Source organism: Apostichopus japonicus, chromosome 22 (assembly GCF_037975245.1).
Source record: "Apostichopus japonicus isolate 1M-3 chromosome 22, ASM3797524v1, whole genome shotgun sequence".
Taxonomy (NCBI): domain Eukaryota; kingdom Metazoa; phylum Echinodermata; class Holothuroidea; order Aspidochirotida; family Stichopodidae; genus Apostichopus; species Apostichopus japonicus.
The window spans coordinates 9,819,839-9,838,879 of record NC_092582.1 but is presented as its reverse complement, the minus strand read 5'-3'; the positions used below and the strand labels follow the sequence as shown (position 1 = coordinate 9,838,879).

The 19,041-nt window shown below is 37.5% G+C and overlaps 1 protein-coding gene and 1 pseudogene across 1 annotated transcript in view; both read left to right on the top strand.

Annotated features, from left to right (window-relative positions):
- The first annotated feature begins 2,261 nt into the window (after window positions 1-2,261).
- The window catches only part of LOC139964179 (protein odr-4 homolog), a 42,270-nt gene continuing 25,490 nt past the window's right edge, over window positions 2,262-19,041 (top strand). The window contains exons 1-10 of the mRNA XM_071965574.1: window positions 2,262-2,441; window positions 3,378-3,536; window positions 4,230-4,432; window positions 5,590-5,626; window positions 7,301-7,441; window positions 8,514-8,615; window positions 9,114-9,191; window positions 11,134-11,256; window positions 11,914-12,019; window positions 16,452-16,634. Of these exons, the coding sequence (XP_071821675.1) occupies window positions 2,343-2,441; window positions 3,378-3,536; window positions 4,230-4,432; window positions 5,590-5,626; window positions 7,301-7,441; window positions 8,514-8,615; window positions 9,114-9,191; window positions 11,134-11,256; window positions 11,914-12,019; window positions 16,452-16,634 (1,231 nt within the window). The 5' untranslated portion in view covers window positions 2,262-2,342. The remainder of the gene's footprint in view (window positions 2,442-3,377; window positions 3,537-4,229; window positions 4,433-5,589; window positions 5,627-7,300; window positions 7,442-8,513; window positions 8,616-9,113; window positions 9,192-11,133; window positions 11,257-11,913; window positions 12,020-16,451; window positions 16,635-19,041) is intronic.
- LOC139964395 (U2 spliceosomal RNA) lies at window positions 6,997-7,218 on the top strand (annotated as a pseudogene).

Sequence of the window (19,041 nt, the reverse complement as noted above, 5' to 3'; positions counted from 1 at the left end):
TATACTAGTTATATATATGAGTGGCTCATTCACACCTGAAGTCACAGAGTAAACGTGTCCCGCAAACGTGTTAAAGGCTATAAAGACTCTTGTAATAGAACTGTCCTCTTGCTATTGGTTGGTCCTGTGCCAGAGGCGGACTGAGTCTTAAAACCGTCCCGGGCATTCTTCACCTAGACCGGCCCATTATTCATTGATATGTTACTTACATAGTGATCGCCATCATGGGGCAGGGGTCTAAGGGGAGAGGGTCTCCCCCTCCCCATTGAAATTTTTTTTAAGTTAAGGAATGCCAAGATGCAAAATGGTTCTATAATTCTCAAATTTGTAATTGAAGACCCAAACATATTTTTCCAGAAGCAAGTTAAAAACGTAAACAAAAATAGACAAAAATATATGTTTTAGAATGGATTTAAGTTAGTTTTTCAAGCATTTTGTGACAACATGCTTAAAAAATGGAAGAAAACTTAAATAAAATCCATTAGCACGGACGGGTTGCCAATAGCACGTTCTTTTGTTACGAACTAAAAGACTATTTAACACGGTGATTTCATGAGCTGATTCCCACAGCTAAAAATATATTTCTACACAGCCTGTCTGTACTTTATTAACTACTGTGAAATGGGTTGTAATTTTTACCAGGCTCCCCAGCCCACCGTCCCACCGTGCCACCGGCCCACCGGGCATTGCCCAAATGCCCGTGTGGCCAGTCCGCCACTGGTCCTGTCTGAAAAGAATGTGGTTGCAATAACCACACTCGGTACGGAGATTGACTTTCATGATGACCCCTCTGTGAATATTGTTTTGGAAACACGTTTGGTTACGGATTAGTAGCGACACATTTAAAGTATTTGCACCTTCCGTTTAGGGTAGTAGCGCCAATAATTTACAGTAGCATCGCCGCATGTAGTATAGTAGCACAGTACCATCGCCTATTTAGAGTATTAACACCATCTGTTTAGAGTCGTAGCACCTTCTGTTTAGAGCAGTAGCACCTCCTGCTTAGAGTAGTTGCACCTCCTTTTTAGGGTAATAGCATCTCATATGTAGGGTATAAGCACCTCTTATTTAGGGTAGTAGCACCTCCTATTTAAGGTAGCAACGCCACCTGTGGTCCTTTTGGCGTTCCATATAGTAGCACCTCCTGTTTAGAGTAGTAGCGCCACCTGTGGTCCTTTTGGCGTTGCATACTGTTTAGGGTTGCAACGCCACCTGAGGTCGTTTTGACGTCCACACGGTCCCGATCACAGGTTTGCAGGTACCGCACCACAATTAGAGTAGTGTACATCCGCTCGGAGAAAAGAGGTAAGAGTACCTAATGTAATGCTTGTTTAAGCATATTATCAGTAACCATCATTGTTTGTTCTGCCTTAATATGAAAGAGCATAATTTAAAGTACAGATGGTGTGAAAATAGGAAGGATTGAAGGTGATATAAACCATTTTAGAAATCTTTGGTTAAATGTTGATATTACTCCGAGCCAGCGGATGGAATAGTTGGGGATGCTTAACTTGCTCCTCTTCTAGCTCAAAATCTAAACGGTCATGATATGGAAATTTGCAAGTGCCATGATAGGCCAAGATCTCATATATCATGTGATGGGTAGGATATACAGTTGAAAACGTCTATCTATGCTTTGGCAGGTCTTGAAGTGACGAGTTTAGTGTATAGGTCAATGGAAGAATTAATTGTGATGCGACACTCGCAAGGTCGGTCAAAGTGACTCCATAGTTTTCACCAAAAAAAAAGGTACGATCCATGTGATGGCATACTCCTATTAGAGTCTAAATCCATCCTACCGATATCTCTCCTTCAGAAAAAGTGCCAAAAAGCAGCAGCAGGAGAACATCTTTTTTTTACCTGTTATCAATCAGGATTTATTGAAAATTGGGTCAATTGAGGCAATTTGAGACCCATTTAGGCCTCTCAGAAGCAGCGTACGAAAACTGTTTGGTACTGAGTGAAGAGGTTTGTTTCCAAGTGACGAAAACTTCAGGCTCTGATAGCAAAAACTCTTCATGGTCATGATACGGAAAATTGATAGTGCCATGAAAGGCCAGCTTGTCAGCTATCCAGTGATGGGTAGCGATTAGCTAGTCTGAACTTTTATCTAGACTTAGAGACCACATTACTTTTGTGAATTAGTGTGTAAGTCAATGGGCTTTTAATGTGCGTATGCTACCGTGTGCGGGGAATCCAGGGATTTGATTGGCCGATGCCCACGTTCGTCCTGGGAAAAAAAATACGCGTGCGGAGCACAATCTCTCTTGCGCAATCTTTGGGCTGTGTAGGTGTCACAGTGAATCAACATTGGATTCGCATCACACTATATAGACAACAAAATGGTGAAAGCTATCTTAGCGGAGGAATTCCTTCAAAACTATATTTCATCTGTCTGTGAAATATCGTTGCCGTGTAATTTGGGCCTGATCGCTGGTCATGTAAGCATGTTTTGGGGAGACATATGTTACTGAAACACATTACTACAGTAACAGTCATGCTTCATGAGCAATACTTACGTACTCACCGCAACATAGGTCTAGGTTTATGTTAGGCCTAGGCCTACACTAGTTTCGCGAAATGTTGTTTTTGCAGTTGTCCAATGTAGCCCATGCAGTGAGCAACACTGACAAGAGGGATCAAAATATACTTCCTTATTTGATGACCAGTGTTGTAATATCCATTGCTTTGTTAAGTTTAGAAACAATAAATCAGTCTACTAGTCCTAGCAATCTCCATGTCACTTGTCAGTAAGACAAAATCTTCAAAACACACATATGCCTAGGCTAAGGATGATTTCAATTATGAATTCTAACATACTGTACCTATCATGCAATCAAATTGTTAGCTGCATAGCCTTGTGTTGTTATGTTATTGCTGTAGAGATAGTGACATAGCCACAGAGTACAGATCCAGATAAAATAGTAGGATCAAGTGGTTGTAAGCACCCACTCAGATGCAGTCAATAAAATAATATACATTTCTTTACCCTACAAAAATTTAGGGTAAAAAATATGATTTGATAATCCTTTATCCCATCAATAATTCACAGAGGAGTTATGCTGACCAGATTAAATACATGTCACTTTGTAATATGATATGTGTTTATAAAATTCATTTCTTGACATTTCTAAAATGTAACACTGGTTATGAAGGCCAGTTTTAATTGTTGCTGAGTATGTTTATCTATTTGTTATACCCTTATGTTTGACTACCTTAAGGTGTTCTCTTCAGATTGTTGTCAATGTGCCATTAGCATATGTTGGACAGATAACAGTGAAATGCAAATGTTCATTGATATTGTTGTTGTGATAATGATCTTGGATAAATTCTGTAAAATAAAGTAAGCTTTTGATGCCCTTTCTTGACACGTCCAGAAATCTTCTCAAAGGGACTATGTAGTTGCTTTGTTGCCAACACCAGCAGAAGATGATGAAGACGAAGGAGATGGAGAATTAATGGAGAGCAAGGCCTCAGCAAAGCAGAGAGGCATTGAGAAAGTAAATGAACAATGGATAGCTGAGCATGCCAGACAGGTGAGAGTCTTTTCACAATGTTTGGGCTACCCTACATCCCAATTTGCCCCATTTTTGCAATTAAAATATATTGTACATCTGGCAAACTAGTTGTCCTGATTTTCTAAACCTCTTTTGTGATGTTAAAACATATCACTGTTTTGGGAAACACAGGCTAAAAAAGGTGTGGTGCACAGGCATGAAAACACTTAAAATTGTTTTATTTGACCAAACTAGTTTAGTTTTCAAAGAACCATATAATATAAGTTGCCAATAATTCTAAAGTTTCAAATTTTCTAAGTTTTTCACAGTCTTTTAAGAACAACTGAGATGATGACAATGTCTCGGTAAGGCATTATGCTTCAGTTAGCAGCAAAAGAGAACCATTGGTGTTATACTGTTTATCTATGCTGCCGAACTGGTGGTAATATTACTGTGTTTATAGAGGGACAGACATGTAAACAACCTCCCCCTTCCAACCCTCCTATTCTCCTCTTCATGTCACTCTTTCTTCTTTTTGCCTTGGCATTGGTTCTATGTGCTGGTCGATGATACCCCAATGGGTAGCTTATCCAAGATCTTCAAAGTATATTGGTGGTCTAATCACAGATAGAAGTATTCCAGACATTGGCTTCAGAGGTTGGCAACTGGTTTAAATTATATAATTTTGTCACAAAGCTTGATTTAGTCGTTTATCAATTTTACTCCTTGCAGGTGATGAGGATGTTGCCAGGAGGACTAAGTGTGATGGGGATATATGTTGCAGCATCCGACGAAGAACTAAATAAAAGTCAGAGCAAACTGAGACAGATACTCTTTGCTATTTACAAACTGTTTCAAAAGAAGCATCTTTCTCCATCGACAGGAGCTGAATCCTTAGACTGGAGCATTTTACAGATATCAACCAAAACTAAAAAGTATCCTTTTCTGTAAAGATGGACAAGAGACAACTTGTGTTAATTGTTATAGTTAAGCATTTCATTGATGTGACTATTATTCCATAGGTCAGGAATGTTAGAAACATTTATTCGTGAAAATAACAAGAGTACTGGATTTCTTTAAAAAGTGATTTTCTTTGTCTTCTTAAGACACAATTAAGGATTAAAAGCAAGCAAAGACTTTTGCTGATATGAAACTTGAACCAGTTATCCCATTCGGTAAAACTATGTTATTTAAATTCCTTGTATGTTCCAAGTGTGAATCCCATTACATAGCATGTACTTGTTTAGCTGTTTCAAATTTAGTTATAATCTCACAGGACTTCTTCTTTCTGATTCAGACTTTACTTATTACTTGTTGACACTTTCTACTGTAAACTTGAGAAACATAATTTCTTCTTGAGATCTGTTCTCTGTCTGGTTGGTATCTAATGCAATTGGGTGTGACCTTTGTTCACGTGGTATACAAGGTAGACCATACTTTGGCTTGTGACTGGCAACCAACCATGAAATTGGTCAATAGGGATCACCTCCAAGCTTAGACAATGATTTGTGGTCGAGTACTGTAGCCGAGTGGATATAAAGGCATTGGCATTTGAAGCAACGTGGCTTAGCAATTGGAAAGTTTGGGTTCATTCCCCGACCGGGTCATAGTAAGGTGGATTTTTCATCCAAGAGCAATCTACGGTTTTCCCATTTGAAGTGACTTTCTTAATTGAAAAGATTCCAAATTTGAGTTTATGCGTTGAATTGGAAGCCACCCGACGTGAAAGGTATAAAAATCCAGTTGTAATCTCCCACATTTGTGGTGGCTTTAAGCTTCGTAAAAATAACAGCCTGAATAATGCTGTTCTACTGTAGCCAAAAGTTTGTGTTTATATTGGTGTCCAAGATTTATGTAAATATGACGGATTACTTTATTCACATTGGTGTCATATTTATGTATATATTTATTTGTAGGTTCCTTTGCCAGTTTCATTTCAATTTAATATCAGTTGCTTCAAATAATTCATACTGTATGTATCCAAGAATCTGTTACAAAGAAAAGATGTTATCATTGTGCATTTTCCAACAATTTTATTGAGTAAGGATTTTTATAAGCAGTTCCAGGCATATCCTTAATCAAGTTTTCCCAGATTAACGTGCAAAACGTTCAATGTTGCTGATCCGAAGGTGAGTATGTGAAGCTGGTTGTATTGTTTCTCCTACTGAGAATATTTAACAATTGTTCAGTGGTTGTTCATATTTTATTACAGAAATCCCAAAAGTTATTGGCCAAAGCATGAGCTTGTCTTTGTCTGAATTATGTAGTTCGAGAGAAATAAAGATTTGAAAAGTGACCGTAGTCCACTAAAAAATGTAACACCCGGTTGGAAGTCAAAGTGCAATATATTTATTGGCATAAAATTATTGAAAAACATTTGGGTGTTTTGAAAGCAAGGCCCACCAAAGGAGGCCTTTGCAACGTTTTGGCCAATCTGGACCCTGAATCTGTATTAAACACCACAGCCATGTTTGCTAAGAATTTCTGGTAGTTTGGGTCATTCTCAAGAACTGATTTCTTCTATTAAACCCGTACAGTGCATCAGAGGAAAGAAGCAGATATTTCTACACTTGTTGTTGTCTAATTGTCAGTTATTTACTTTAAGTACTATTGAAACTAGCCAATTTGCCCCATCCATATTCAGTACGTTTGTTGTGTGTAAGCATCTCCTTCAAAATTGGTTGAAAGTTTTTGGAAAGCTTTTTTCATTTCCAAGATATAAACACATTTGGAGTTTTGATAAACCTGGGAAAGTCCTTCAATATGTGCAAACTATGATGTGTAGTGTTGCCCTCATCAAAATTTCTTATTACCCCCTAATTAAAACCCAAATATATCATTTGAATAATGTGATGTTCCTCTTTTCAAAGAAGACAAAATATTTCAAAAACTTGCCTTAGGCCTCAAACCTATGTTCAGTGTCCTCAAAACAAAGCTTATTGAAACAAAGCAATAGCATAACAGAAAATTAGGCAGTCACACCCTTTACATCATCAGTGTGCATAATTAGGTAATGTTTATTCATACGTAAATCTAGAACTGAGATTAGACTTGTCAATCTTTTATGGATTTTCATCTGGATCAATGACAACTGGTTTATTTTCTATCCTTTTAAATTCTTTTCTGATGTACGCAGAACACAAAAGGCATCAAATGCATTGGTGTTATCTCATAAAGTACTTAATTAAATATTTTTGAAGGACATAAAGTTCATTACTTTGTTGCAATCCTCCTAGTATCATGCAAAGTTATAAAACAATGGGACAACTATAAGGAATAGATAAAGAATCACTTTAAAATTACTTTCATGATTTCTAATGCCTATTAGATTGAATAGGACAATGTTGTTCATAGGTGTCCGTAGACCTTTAAAAAGTGAATATATATTATTAATGAACTAACCTTTAAAGGTTCCACTGAAGTAGTACTTCCTTTGCTTGTCAATACAGTATGCAGAGTCCTTATCACTTTAACAAAAGTACTGACATATTATAAGCATATCGCTTCTCAGCCTTTTGGCTTAGATCATGTGTAGTATCTGTTCCCTTTCGAGGGGAATGGTGATACAGTCTGTCACAGTCTCGATGCTAGTGGACTGGGGTTGAGAGTGGATCAGTCGTTCAGTTTTTTCGTGCCCAGGTTCTTTCCTGGGTGACTTTTCTTAAAAAGTATTATAAGCATACCACTGCTTTATCTTAGTAGCATATATTGTGCAGACATTTATATAAATTCACTTTGAGACTTCCAAAATTGTAACAACTTTCATATACCTCAAAAGTGCAGATTGTTCACTGTCTTTCCAGAGCACAGCCAAGCCAGCTGACTGGAAGTTTCAGAGCTTTGTCAACAGTTGGTCGTGTGTCTCCTGTCGTCTGCAAGTTAACCTGAGAATACCCTTTCAGAAGAGATTTAGAGATTGCAGTCATTACAGTAAATTTGTCTTGGTAAGTAGTATAGTTGTATAGTAAAGTACTATTGGTAAGTAATATTGAATTGAATTTGAATTGAATTTTTGAATTTATTGTCCACAATCGGAAATTCGGCTTACACAGGTCGTAAACCAAAAAGGTAAGAAAAAAAGAAAAGCAATAGTATAAGTATCAATAGACTGCGATACACATACAGTAATACAAACATATATACAGCAAGTCCTACAAATAAGTAACTTATCTTCTCACTTGTGAATTAAATATATGGATAGAATTAGGCACAAATGAGTATCTGTAGCAGGCCCTAAGTGTACGTGGTGGGCATAAACGCATTCCAGAGCGGTTGTAAATATTGGTAAGTAGTATAGTAGAGGTCAAAGCATGTATTTGTGGTTTGAGTCATACTTTTTGAAATCCAGCACTAGTGTTTACAGACAAGTCTGTTTTGACTGAGTGACAAACAAAGACTTTTAATTTGTCATTCTTTCCAAAGGGCTCATTCCTGTGGAAAACTGAATGGGATTAAGTATGACGTCATAGATAGGCATCAGTTGTGCATGTTAATTTTAGAAATGCAGAATCAAGCATTTATATTCTCCTTCTTAAAATCTCAGACTGAAGGACCTATTTTAGGACTAGCCCTAGCATTCATATGATTTGTGATGTCAAAGATTTCAAAATTAAAACCCAAGTATCTCCAGATTTGTGTAAAAATTGCTGATATAATTCACAGGTTGCGACATTTTAGACAATTTTACGAAACACAAACTTTCAAATTCACCTCTCTGTGCATGAATATTTCCCAAAATATGGAAATCTGACTTCCAACTAGCTTTTGACTCAATTTAGTGAGCAAGCTGCTAAGAGGTAGGAAGAGTAAATGTTCAATGGAATGAAAATTTTTGAGAAGACATCAGAAATATGTCAAGGTGGTATACAAGTGTAATGATTTGGAAATTCCATTACAACCTAAAAATTTCTACATATTTCTTTATATGTTTTTATTCTCTTTTATCCCCTTGTCATATCTATACCCCTGTGACCTGCATTTGACTAACTCTGTTTGTTTTTCATTCTCTCTTTGTAGAATGGGACAGACAATCTTCTGAATGCTGTGAGCGAGTCTATGGTTTTAATTAATGGCCAACTGAGGGATGAAACAGAAGCAATAGAATCATTGCTTGGAAAAGTAAGTATCGCCTGATTAGTTGTCAAGCCATCCGTTTACTAAGACAACCTAAATTTATAGCTGCTTTTGTTGCCCGTAGACCAGTTTTAAATTTGATTAAAGACTCTGTAACAGTATACCTGTGAAGGGCATCACTGTCAGTCCATTGTTTACTGTACCCTTCTGAAAATATGCAAATCAATTCTAAGTTGTATAACCAGCCGTGCGTTGCAATATGGTGAGAAAATAACCAGGTCCAAACTTGTTAGAAACTTAAATAGTTGACTAGAGTAGTACCACAGTAATTAGCGTCAAACAAAGCTTGTCCCTGCTATTTTCTTAAAGAAAGAGGAGATGTTCTCCTCATTTGCATCGGTTTTTTCGTAGATGTTTTGATAGCCATCTCCTTTGCATCGATTAATAATGATGGTCAAAATTTCTTCCATTAAAAATACTTTCAATCAAAATTTGTATAATATTCTGTTTTACAAAAAAAAAAGTATGTTTTACTCTCTTCAGAAAAAGTCGGGGAAAAAGTCCTCGTCAGGCGGTAGTTCTCAACCGTTAGAGATTAAAGCGGAACTATTGATGGATAAGGTGAGTGAAAACACAACAGACTGGTAGTGACTGTGAGTCCGTACAGTTACTCGTAGTCTGCATGTGATTGTACTCGCCCCTATGGATCTGTGCTCGTACTTGTGGCATTTTGGAGTCAAGTGGTTAAGGCAGTGGACTTGTGATCTAAGGATTACAGGTTCGGGCCCTGGCCAGATCATTGCGTTGTGTCCTTGGGCAAGGCACTTTATCTCCATTGCGTCTCTTCACCCAGGTGTATAAATGGGGACTTGCGAGGTAACTTGTAAATATTGTTGCGTGCGCCGGTTTGTGGCTGCATCCTATGGGAAGTCCCCCAGGGGACACGTTACTGTGGTGCACTGTGGTGCCCCAGGAGAGATTGTTTGAATTGTGCACACTTTGGTGTGTAGGTGTGACAAGTTACCAATGACCAGGGTTAAGTACAGCACGGCGAGACGTTATTGTAAGTTGCGCCATATAAGAACTGTTAATTTTTATTATTATCATTAGTGTACACTCTAGTGAAAGCTTAAGTACTCATACTTACTCTAAGAGCCTTGCACTCTTACTGGTATCAATGGTAGTTCTACTTGTACTCGTACTCAGGCTGTTGCACTTATATAACAAGTCATCACTCGGCTCTCAGCCGTTAGATATAAAAGCAGAACTGTCGAACGATGTTAAGGTTAGCGGACACATAGATTTGAAGATTTAGTTAACATAACTAGGTCCAGTTAAAGGGTGTGAAGACTCGCGCAAAACGAAACGTCTAATGCCGGTAATCTCACCTAGTTTCGAATCAGGTGTAACAGAAGTGTTAGACACTACCATTGATCCCAGAAAATATACACACAGCTTACTACCATCGGTAATTAGACACTAGTGTACAGTCAGTACATACAGCTGCAGTCAATACCCACAGCACAGTGTACAAACGATACAGCGATAGATATCTCAGGTCCAGCGAAAGATAACAAGGTATTACGTTTCATTACTGTCTGCATTTTGTAGCGACAAGAGAAAAACTTCACTTGCAAGCAACGGAAAGTAAACTTTTTAAAGATGGCAGCACGCTGTTTGGGGCGAGTCTTCAATGCCTTTAACATATTGCCAATAACTGTGGGTATTTCGTGGTTTGGTTTTATTTACTACTTTACAGTGTAGCCTACCAGAGTCTATAGGCTGTAAATGTATCCTACCAGAGTCTATAGGTTGTAACTTCAGTTCACAATGATTTGGTAGGAAATACATAGACTTATGTCTCTGAATACTTTGTTGTTCCAAATGCATTGGTTTGAGCCCTTTTCTTTATGGTGGACAAAAAGGTAGAAAGTATATTTCAATGTTAAACTGATGCTAAAATTCATATTCATAAAAGGTTAGAGGGCCTGATGTTTCAAGCAGGTTCTTCATCAGATGGTAACTAAAATGAAGTTATACTAAGGACAAATGAAGAGAGACAGACGAACAGTTATCTGGCCCTCTGGACCTCTCTAACTTTTATAGTTTACCAAGACAGGCTCTTTGCAGTAGACAAGCAGATTGTTAACATTTCTTTCTGTCTTTGAAACTCGCGAAGAAGCCATTGCGAAGAAGCCATTATTGGCTTATCAAAGCCGCAAGCTGACCGAAGTCAGTTTCTTCGATTCATACTTTAACGTCCATGATTATGAAATGTCAATTGTCAACAACTCTGTAACTGGACGACATACATTAATCTTGGAGTGACTCAAACGGAACTCGCAAACGGAACTCGCAAGCAGGAACTCGCAAAGAAGCCATCATTGGCTTATCAAAGCCGCAAGCTGACCTAAGTCAGTTTCTTCGATTCATACTTTAACGTCCATGATTATGATTGTCAACTATTCTGTAACTGGACGACATACATTAATCTTGGAGTGACTCAAACTATTGTATAATTATTAAGTACTGTATAACATTATGACTCCTTCCTTTTCAACAGGCTGTACAAGGACCTACCCAAGATGATCTAGAGTATATGATAGCAGGAGATACCAAAATTATTGGTTGGGTCCATGCCAGGGGCTACCTCAGTCCAAAGTCTACCTTTGGAGATGTTGAAAAGGTTTGGATTTATAGATGACACGGTAGTTACTATTCTCTTTGAACACGGTTTAAAGGTATAAGAATGATGAAAATTGATAATGTAAGTGGTTAGACTTCAAAGTGACCAGTCACTGAACTGTGAAATAGCTAGGATAGGTGTTCAACACATGAAGTTGTGTAGTATATCGATAGGAACCTTAAGAAAGGAGAAAGGCAAAAAACAAAACCTGTAAATGAAAAATTAGCTTTGTGTCTTACCTGTCCAAGACATTTGGTTACTGAGTGGAAAATTGTGCAATTTGGAATTCCCTCTGCCCCCCCTCCCTCCCCTCCCCCACCATATGGTTTGTATTCCTCTAGTACTCATGGACTTGATGTGAAATCTAAGAACCCTGTTAGAAAATGTTCTCCTTGCTTCATATTAACAATAAGTCATTAACCACAAATGAAATCCACCACCATTGTCCCGGACAAATTGCTTTCATGCAGCATATTGTCAACTTTTATTACTTGTTAAATATTGTCATTTTAATTAATTATTTCTTGGAATTGAGGTGAAATTAAGATCGTTTATCAATAAATGGGGAGCAATATCAAATCAATAAGACGAGAGGAATCAATATTGGATTGTTTGTCGTTTGTGTATTTGTTTTTAAGTCTCTCTTTTATTTGTTAGGTAATTAAAGAGGATATTGAACGGAGTCTGAGGGTGAGATTTGACCTGCTGGGAGAAGAACTGAGACAGAGCAGCGGAGATGCAGAGGTTAAAGAGCTAGAAACAGGTAGATTGTGATGCTATTATTATTATTATTATTTAAACATTTCTAAAGCGCACATATATATGTAAAAACATAAGCTATGGCACTGTACAAACTTAAAAAGAGTAAAGGTATAAAACTTAACGAAAATTAAGAAACCATGTTAATCAAAGAAAGAGGTAAAAATCTTAAAACAGATAACCCTAAAAGACTAAACAAATCCAATAACGATGGAGAAAATGAAGTCAGTATATACCATGCCACAAAATCAGAAAATAGGATAAAACAATAGCAAGAGATAAATACAAAAAGAATGAGAAAATAAGTATAACTAGATTAATTATATACACGTGTGAAAATGAAAGTCTTAAGACTGGATTTAAATGAACTTACAGTACTTGAATTGCGAATAAAAAATGGGAGTGCACTCCACAATTTGGGGGCACAGACACAAAAAGATCGGTCACCAAGGGACTTGCAGTGAGTGCGGGGGTAGTTAAAATCAAACTGTCATGAGATCGTATGGAGTAGCTCACTGATCGTGGTTTAAGAAGGTCCTTCAGATAAGATGGTGCAGATCCGTGAAGCGCCTTATAAGTGAGTGATAAAATTTTAAAATCGATACGATCCTTTATCGGAAGCCAGTGGAGAAGTTTAAAAGCAGAAGATATACTGTCATATTTGTTCAAATTTAGGATGATACCGGGCAGCCATATTTTGTACACGCTGTAACTTATTAAGGGAAGAACTGGGAAGACCATAAAACAAAGAGTTACAATAATCAAAGTGTGATGTGACAAGTGCCTGAACTAAAGTGCGAGTAGAATCAGTTGAAAGATGCTTACGTAATTTTCTAATATTATACAAGTTAAAACTAGCGAATTTACATTTTTCATTTATATGTTTTTTTCATTGATAAGGTGTTGTCCAAATAAACGCCAAGATACTTCACATCATTTACACAATTAATAATAGATGAGTCCACGTTAATACAATCAATTTCAAGTTTTGCAAGTTGAGTTCGTGAACCAAAGATAAGAAAATCAGTTTTGGTATCGTTCATTTTTAAGCGACACATATTCATCCAAGCCTTAACGTCCAATAAACAACTCTCCATAGCATTTAGAGCACTAAGTTCAGAGTCGGAATTACCTGGTTTGAATTTTAGGTACAGGGTATGATTGTCTGCATACCTCATGACCTCGGGAAGGTGACTGGAGATTGTATGATATAAAGTACTTGCATAAGCCGTAAAGAGAACAGGGCCAGCACAAGATCCTTGTGGCACGCCCTGGTGGACGGTGGATTTCGTAGAAATGCATTCACCAACCTGAACACTTTGTGTGCGTGGTCTTAAATAACAATCAAACCATGATTTAGCCAGCCCCTTAGTACCAAATTTTGATCAAGAACAGTCAGCAAAATGTCATGGTCCACAGTATCAAAAGCTGCAGAAAGATCCAGCATAACCATCATTGTAACATGGTTATTGTCCATATTGCACAAAATTTCATTACACACTTTGAGCAAAGCTGTTTCAGTGCTAAAGTCTTTCCTATAAGCCGATTGACACGAAGGCAGTAAATTATTTTGTTCCATATGATTGCAAAATTGTGATAAGGCAGCTTTTTCACAGATTTTGGACACAAAACTGAGATTGCTAACCGGGCGGTAATTTCCATATGATAGGTCAAGACCTTGTTTTTTAAGTAGAGGTAAAACAATAGCATGCTTCCATTGATCACTGAAGCATCCCGAAGCGAGACTCAGGTTCACAATTTTAGCAATAACTGGAACAAAAGAATCCATATTATCCTTTATAAGTTTTGTTGGAAAAGGATCAAGGCGACAGTGAGTATTTTTAGATTGTGAAATTATTTTCCTGATATTGTCCTCTGAAACTTGAAAAAATTGATCAAAAGCTTTACCACGATAAGTAAGAGTTGGCTTGTATACCTCATGTTGAGCAAGTTCTTTCCTGATGTCTTCAATTTTCTGCGCGAAGAAATCTTTGGATGCAAGAACGTCCGCATTCTCATCAGGAAATTGATTAACTTTAGCTCGTCTAGTAAGATTATTCACAAGCTTGAACAACTTTTTGCTATCACGTCCGCACTCATTTACCATGTCATTAATGTGAATAAACTTTGATTTCTGTAGTTTTTGGGAATAAAGGTTTCTTAGTGATCTGAATACTTGAAAATCGGATAAATCATTTGTCTTGCGCCATCTCCGTTCAGCACGCCGCTTCTGAAGCTTTAATTCCTTCGAGTCATTTGTGTACCATGGTAGTCTCGGTGGAATTGTGATAGTCTTCGTTTTTAAAGGGGCATGTTTTTCTAAAATGCTGGTATAAAGCGACACATTATAAAATTGCACAAGTTGATTAACGTCATCAATATCCATCGCGGGGTTAGCCATTATCCGTAAGTCATGAGCAAGACTGACATTGTTTATATCTGCAATTTTCCTGAATTTAACAGTTTTTCTGGTAATATCAGGTTTTGGGCAGTCAATATCGCAGGTAACAAAGCAGTGATCAGAAATGAAATATTCACTAATTGGCTCAGTTATAATGACATCGTCATTACTCCTAGATAAAATCAAATCCAGTGTATTTCCAGAAGTATGGGTGTTTGTATTTACTTTTTGAGAAAGGCCAAACGTGTTCAACAAATCAATGAACTTCATCACTTCATTATTTTCCGCATCATTTAAGTGAATGTTGAAGTCACCACAGATAACAATATTTTTATCCACGTTACAGGAAACCTCCAAATAATCATTGAAATCGTTCAAGAATGTTGAGACAGTCACTGGATGTACCTCCGAGTAAGGAGGACGATATATAATATGAATAGTTAGATAATTCACGGTCCATACAGAATATTCAAATGAAATATATTTGCTATTGTCCTAATATCCTGTTTGAGACTGATCTTCTTAACATTCCTCATTTTTTTATCTGCTTGAAAACACTTGACTGCATCATCAGCTGGATGGTGCATTGGGAGACAGCAGACATCATACATTCCATGCAGTAACCTGTGGGACAATGGTTCTCCAGTTACCTCTATTGATTGGTGCTGCTTGTAAATAAACAGTCATAATTTGTGTGATTGCCAACTTAAGCAAAACTTGTCTGCATTTGTGTTTAGTATGTTTCATTCCAAATCAGACTTTTTCAAAAAACATTATTGATATTAACATGGATTCATCCACTGTGCTTGTCGCTAGCGTTAAAAAAATAGATTTCTTTGCAGTTAGTAAGAAAACTGCAATGTAAAATTTTAACAATGGTGAACGATGCTAGTGATGATATAATACATTGTGAAATATGAATATTTGACAGCTTATCCTATCAGAAAGGATAAGCAGAAGAATCCTGGTCGGTGGTTTGGTTCGGTTGGTACTATGTAGTCTCATGACACCATGGCAGTCTGCAAACAACTTCGTACACATGTCTGTTCTGTGGGCAAGACAATCTGTAGAAGGATACAGGGCTGGACAATACCTGTGATGGTAAAATTGGAAATAGAATAGGAGAAAATAAAAAGGTGCCTTCACTACCCCTTCCTCTTCCCCTCCCTCTTCCCCTCCACCTTCACTCCTAGTGTCTACATCCCCTCCATCTGGTTTTGGTAACAATGAAATATCTTTGAAAGCACAACTTGAGATTCCATTTAAGGAAAGATAACATACCTGCAACTTTGGTTTATTTTATTCCCCCAAAAATACTCACAACCAGGATTAATGAAATTAGACTCACTAATTATACAGATTATTTAACTTCCCCATAGTTCCTCATCTTGCATGTGGGTTGCGTTTTTACCGCTCTTCAAAATGCTTACCTTTTTTTGTTGGTTAAAAGCGAGACTAAAGGGTCAATTTTAGTTCAATCCATACCTAAAACGAAAATCTTTTGAAAAGTTTCTCATATAAGGGGTGCAAGGTATTGACAAGATTCCATTTACCAAAAGTGCAGTGTTGTTATTAGTTACCATAAATTAAAGTGGAGTAATTCCTGTAGCTCTTACACAGTCAACATTAACTGGTTTGAAATTATACCTTTCAGGAGACTGTCAGCCTCTCAGTTCATCATCACGTTGGGAGTCTCAGTGTTACCGACTGGTTTTACAACAGTCAGTCAGTCTACAATATTACTGACGTTCTTGGTCGAACATTTCATTAGCTCAGTGGTTAACGCCATTGCCTTTCAATCATAAGGTCCCGAGTTGGAGTCACTCCAAGATTAATGTATGTCGTCCAGTTACACAGAGTTGTCGACAATTGACAATTCATAATCATGGACTTTCAAATATGAATCTAAGAGACTGACTTCGGTCAGCTTGCGGCTTTGATAATTGCCAATGATGGCTTCTTCGCGAGTTCCTGCTTGCAGGAGGATCTAAAATTACATACATTTCATTCCCAACTGAATCTCTCATCTCCCTAGATCCTCCATCAATTATCGCTACACCCCAAAGGGTCCTTGCCAAACTGCCAGGGACGCCTATTTGTGTCAGCGATTACATCTTCCAAGACGAACAACCCCAGGATGTGGGAGCTCACTTTCTAGAATTACTTAACATCACCGTGACGGAGGAAGACGTCGACTTTAACTGCGAGCAAATGCCAGGTAAAGTTCTTTGACTTACCTTCAACAGCCATCTCATATCTCTTTCAAATTCATACCTAGCACACGTCTTCATTATATGCTGGTAGCATTCATTGTACAGTACTGCACAGGGAAATAATATATATGTATATACAAAGGTTGTCATGTTTCATGGCGAAAGGAGTTTTCAAAACCAGACAACACAGATCAGACTTGACATAGCAGTATCGCAGACATGCTGGTAGGATTAGTCTTGTGGAGTAGTAGTGTAACATTGTAGTAGAGCTACTCATTGCTAAGTTGCACAGTATTGTGTTGTCTATAGGGGTTGTGTTAATAGTGTTGCATAGGCTAGCAGAGAATGTGACCCATTATATGGAAAAGAAAAATATCTCCCACACTGTCAAAAGCCCCATGTCAGTATCTTGTCAAAATGTGTAAATAGTGTTGCATAGGCTGGCAGAGAATGTGAATGTAAATAGTGTGCATAGGCTGGCAGAGAATGTGACCCATAGTGTTGCATAGGCTAGCAGAGAATGTGACCCATTATATAGGAAAGAAAAAGTCTATCCCACACTGTCAAAAGTCCCATGTCAGTATCTTGTCAAAATGTGTAAATAGTGTTGCATAGGCTGGCAGAGAATGTGAATGTAAATAGTGTGCATAGGCTGGCAGAGAATGTGACCCATAGTGTTGCATAGGCTAGCAGAGAATGTGACCCATTATATAGGAAAGAAAAAGTCTATCCCACACTGTCAAAAGTCCCATGTCAGTATCTTGTCAAAATGTGTAAATAGTGTTGCATAGGCTGGCAGAGAATGTGAATGTAAATAGTGTGCATAGGCTGGCAGAGAATGTGACCCATTATATGGAAAAGAAAAATATCTCCCACACTGTCAAAAGCCCCATGTCAGTATCTTGTCAAAATGTGTAAATAGTGTTGCATAGGCTGGCAGAGAATGTGAATGTAAATAGTGTGCATAGGCTGGCAGAGAATGTGACCCATAGTGTTGCATAGGCTAGCAGAGAATGTGACCCATTATATGGAAAAGAAAAATATCTCCCACACTGTCAAAAGCCCCATGTCAGTATCTTGTCAAAATGTGTAAATAGTGTTGCATAGGCTGGCAGAGAATGTGAATGTAAATAGTGTGCATAGGCTGGCAGAGAATGTGACCCATAGTGTTGCATAGGCTAGCAGAGAATGTGACCCATTATATGGAAAAGAAAAATATCTCCCACACTGTCAAAAGCCCCATGTCAGTATCTTGTCAAAATGTGTAAATAGTGTTGCATAGGCTGGCAGAGAATGTGAATGTAAATAGTGTGCATAGGCTGGCAGAGAATGTGACCCATAGTGTTGCATAGGCTAGCAGAGAATGTGACCCATTATATGGAAAAGAACAAGTCTGTCCCGCACTGTCAAAAGCCCCATGTCAGTATCTTGTCCCTAACTCAAGAATATGATTGAATGAATGGAACTTATTTTGACAGATTAATCCTGTGATTCTTCCCTAGTAGAGACTACAGTAGGTGGCCTATGATGTCTTTATGGCAAATGTTCTTCAAAGTTTTACTTTTTAATTATCATCTCTTTGCTGATTTATCTTTGAAACCTTTTTTTTTTTTTTTTTTTACCACGCTTGGTATCTTTATTGGTAACATTCTTGTGCCATATCGAATATATTCGGATACAAAAAGGTCAAAAACCTTTTACAAGTAATTATAAATGCATACAAAAACAATGATGCATCGTAATTAACTGAACAGTATAGTGCAATTACTAAATGAGTCTTTTAACTGCTCGTAAGAAATACAAGCTTTGCCTCTTTGCTTGAGTTCTTTCTCAAGTTTAATAGCAAATTTTAACTTATAACTTTGAAACCTGATACATTGGGAATGTTTGCTTAACTGTCAACCTTGTCTGTATTTAGAAGGTCATCCACATTGCTGTTTGATAGCAATATAATTTTTTTCTATAAAATATGTGAGTATTACTAAGTATAAAGACAAAATGTTTTAGCTGAATAGCTGTGATGACATCATTTATGCTGCTATTGCTAGATGCATCCCCAAACCCCACCAAATTTGACAAATTCATATCATTGTCGTAGAAAAGGCTATGAGTCTGTGGCTTTGAGCTATAGATGCCCGAAAATGTTGACGTATTCATTGAAGCAATCAATTGCAGCTACCAGAATATCCTTTAAGTGCAAGTGGACCAAATGAAATCAAATTGGAGTATATATTGTACAAGATTTAAACACCATTCTATACTACAACCTCCTTCAATTGTCGCCAGTATTAATGACGAAAATGGAAAGCACAATGAATGCACCGTGTTACATTTAGACTTCCTGTGTGAGAAAATAATATAACTCACAATTAACTAGGTAATTGGTAATGGTGAAAACGGACCAGCACTACC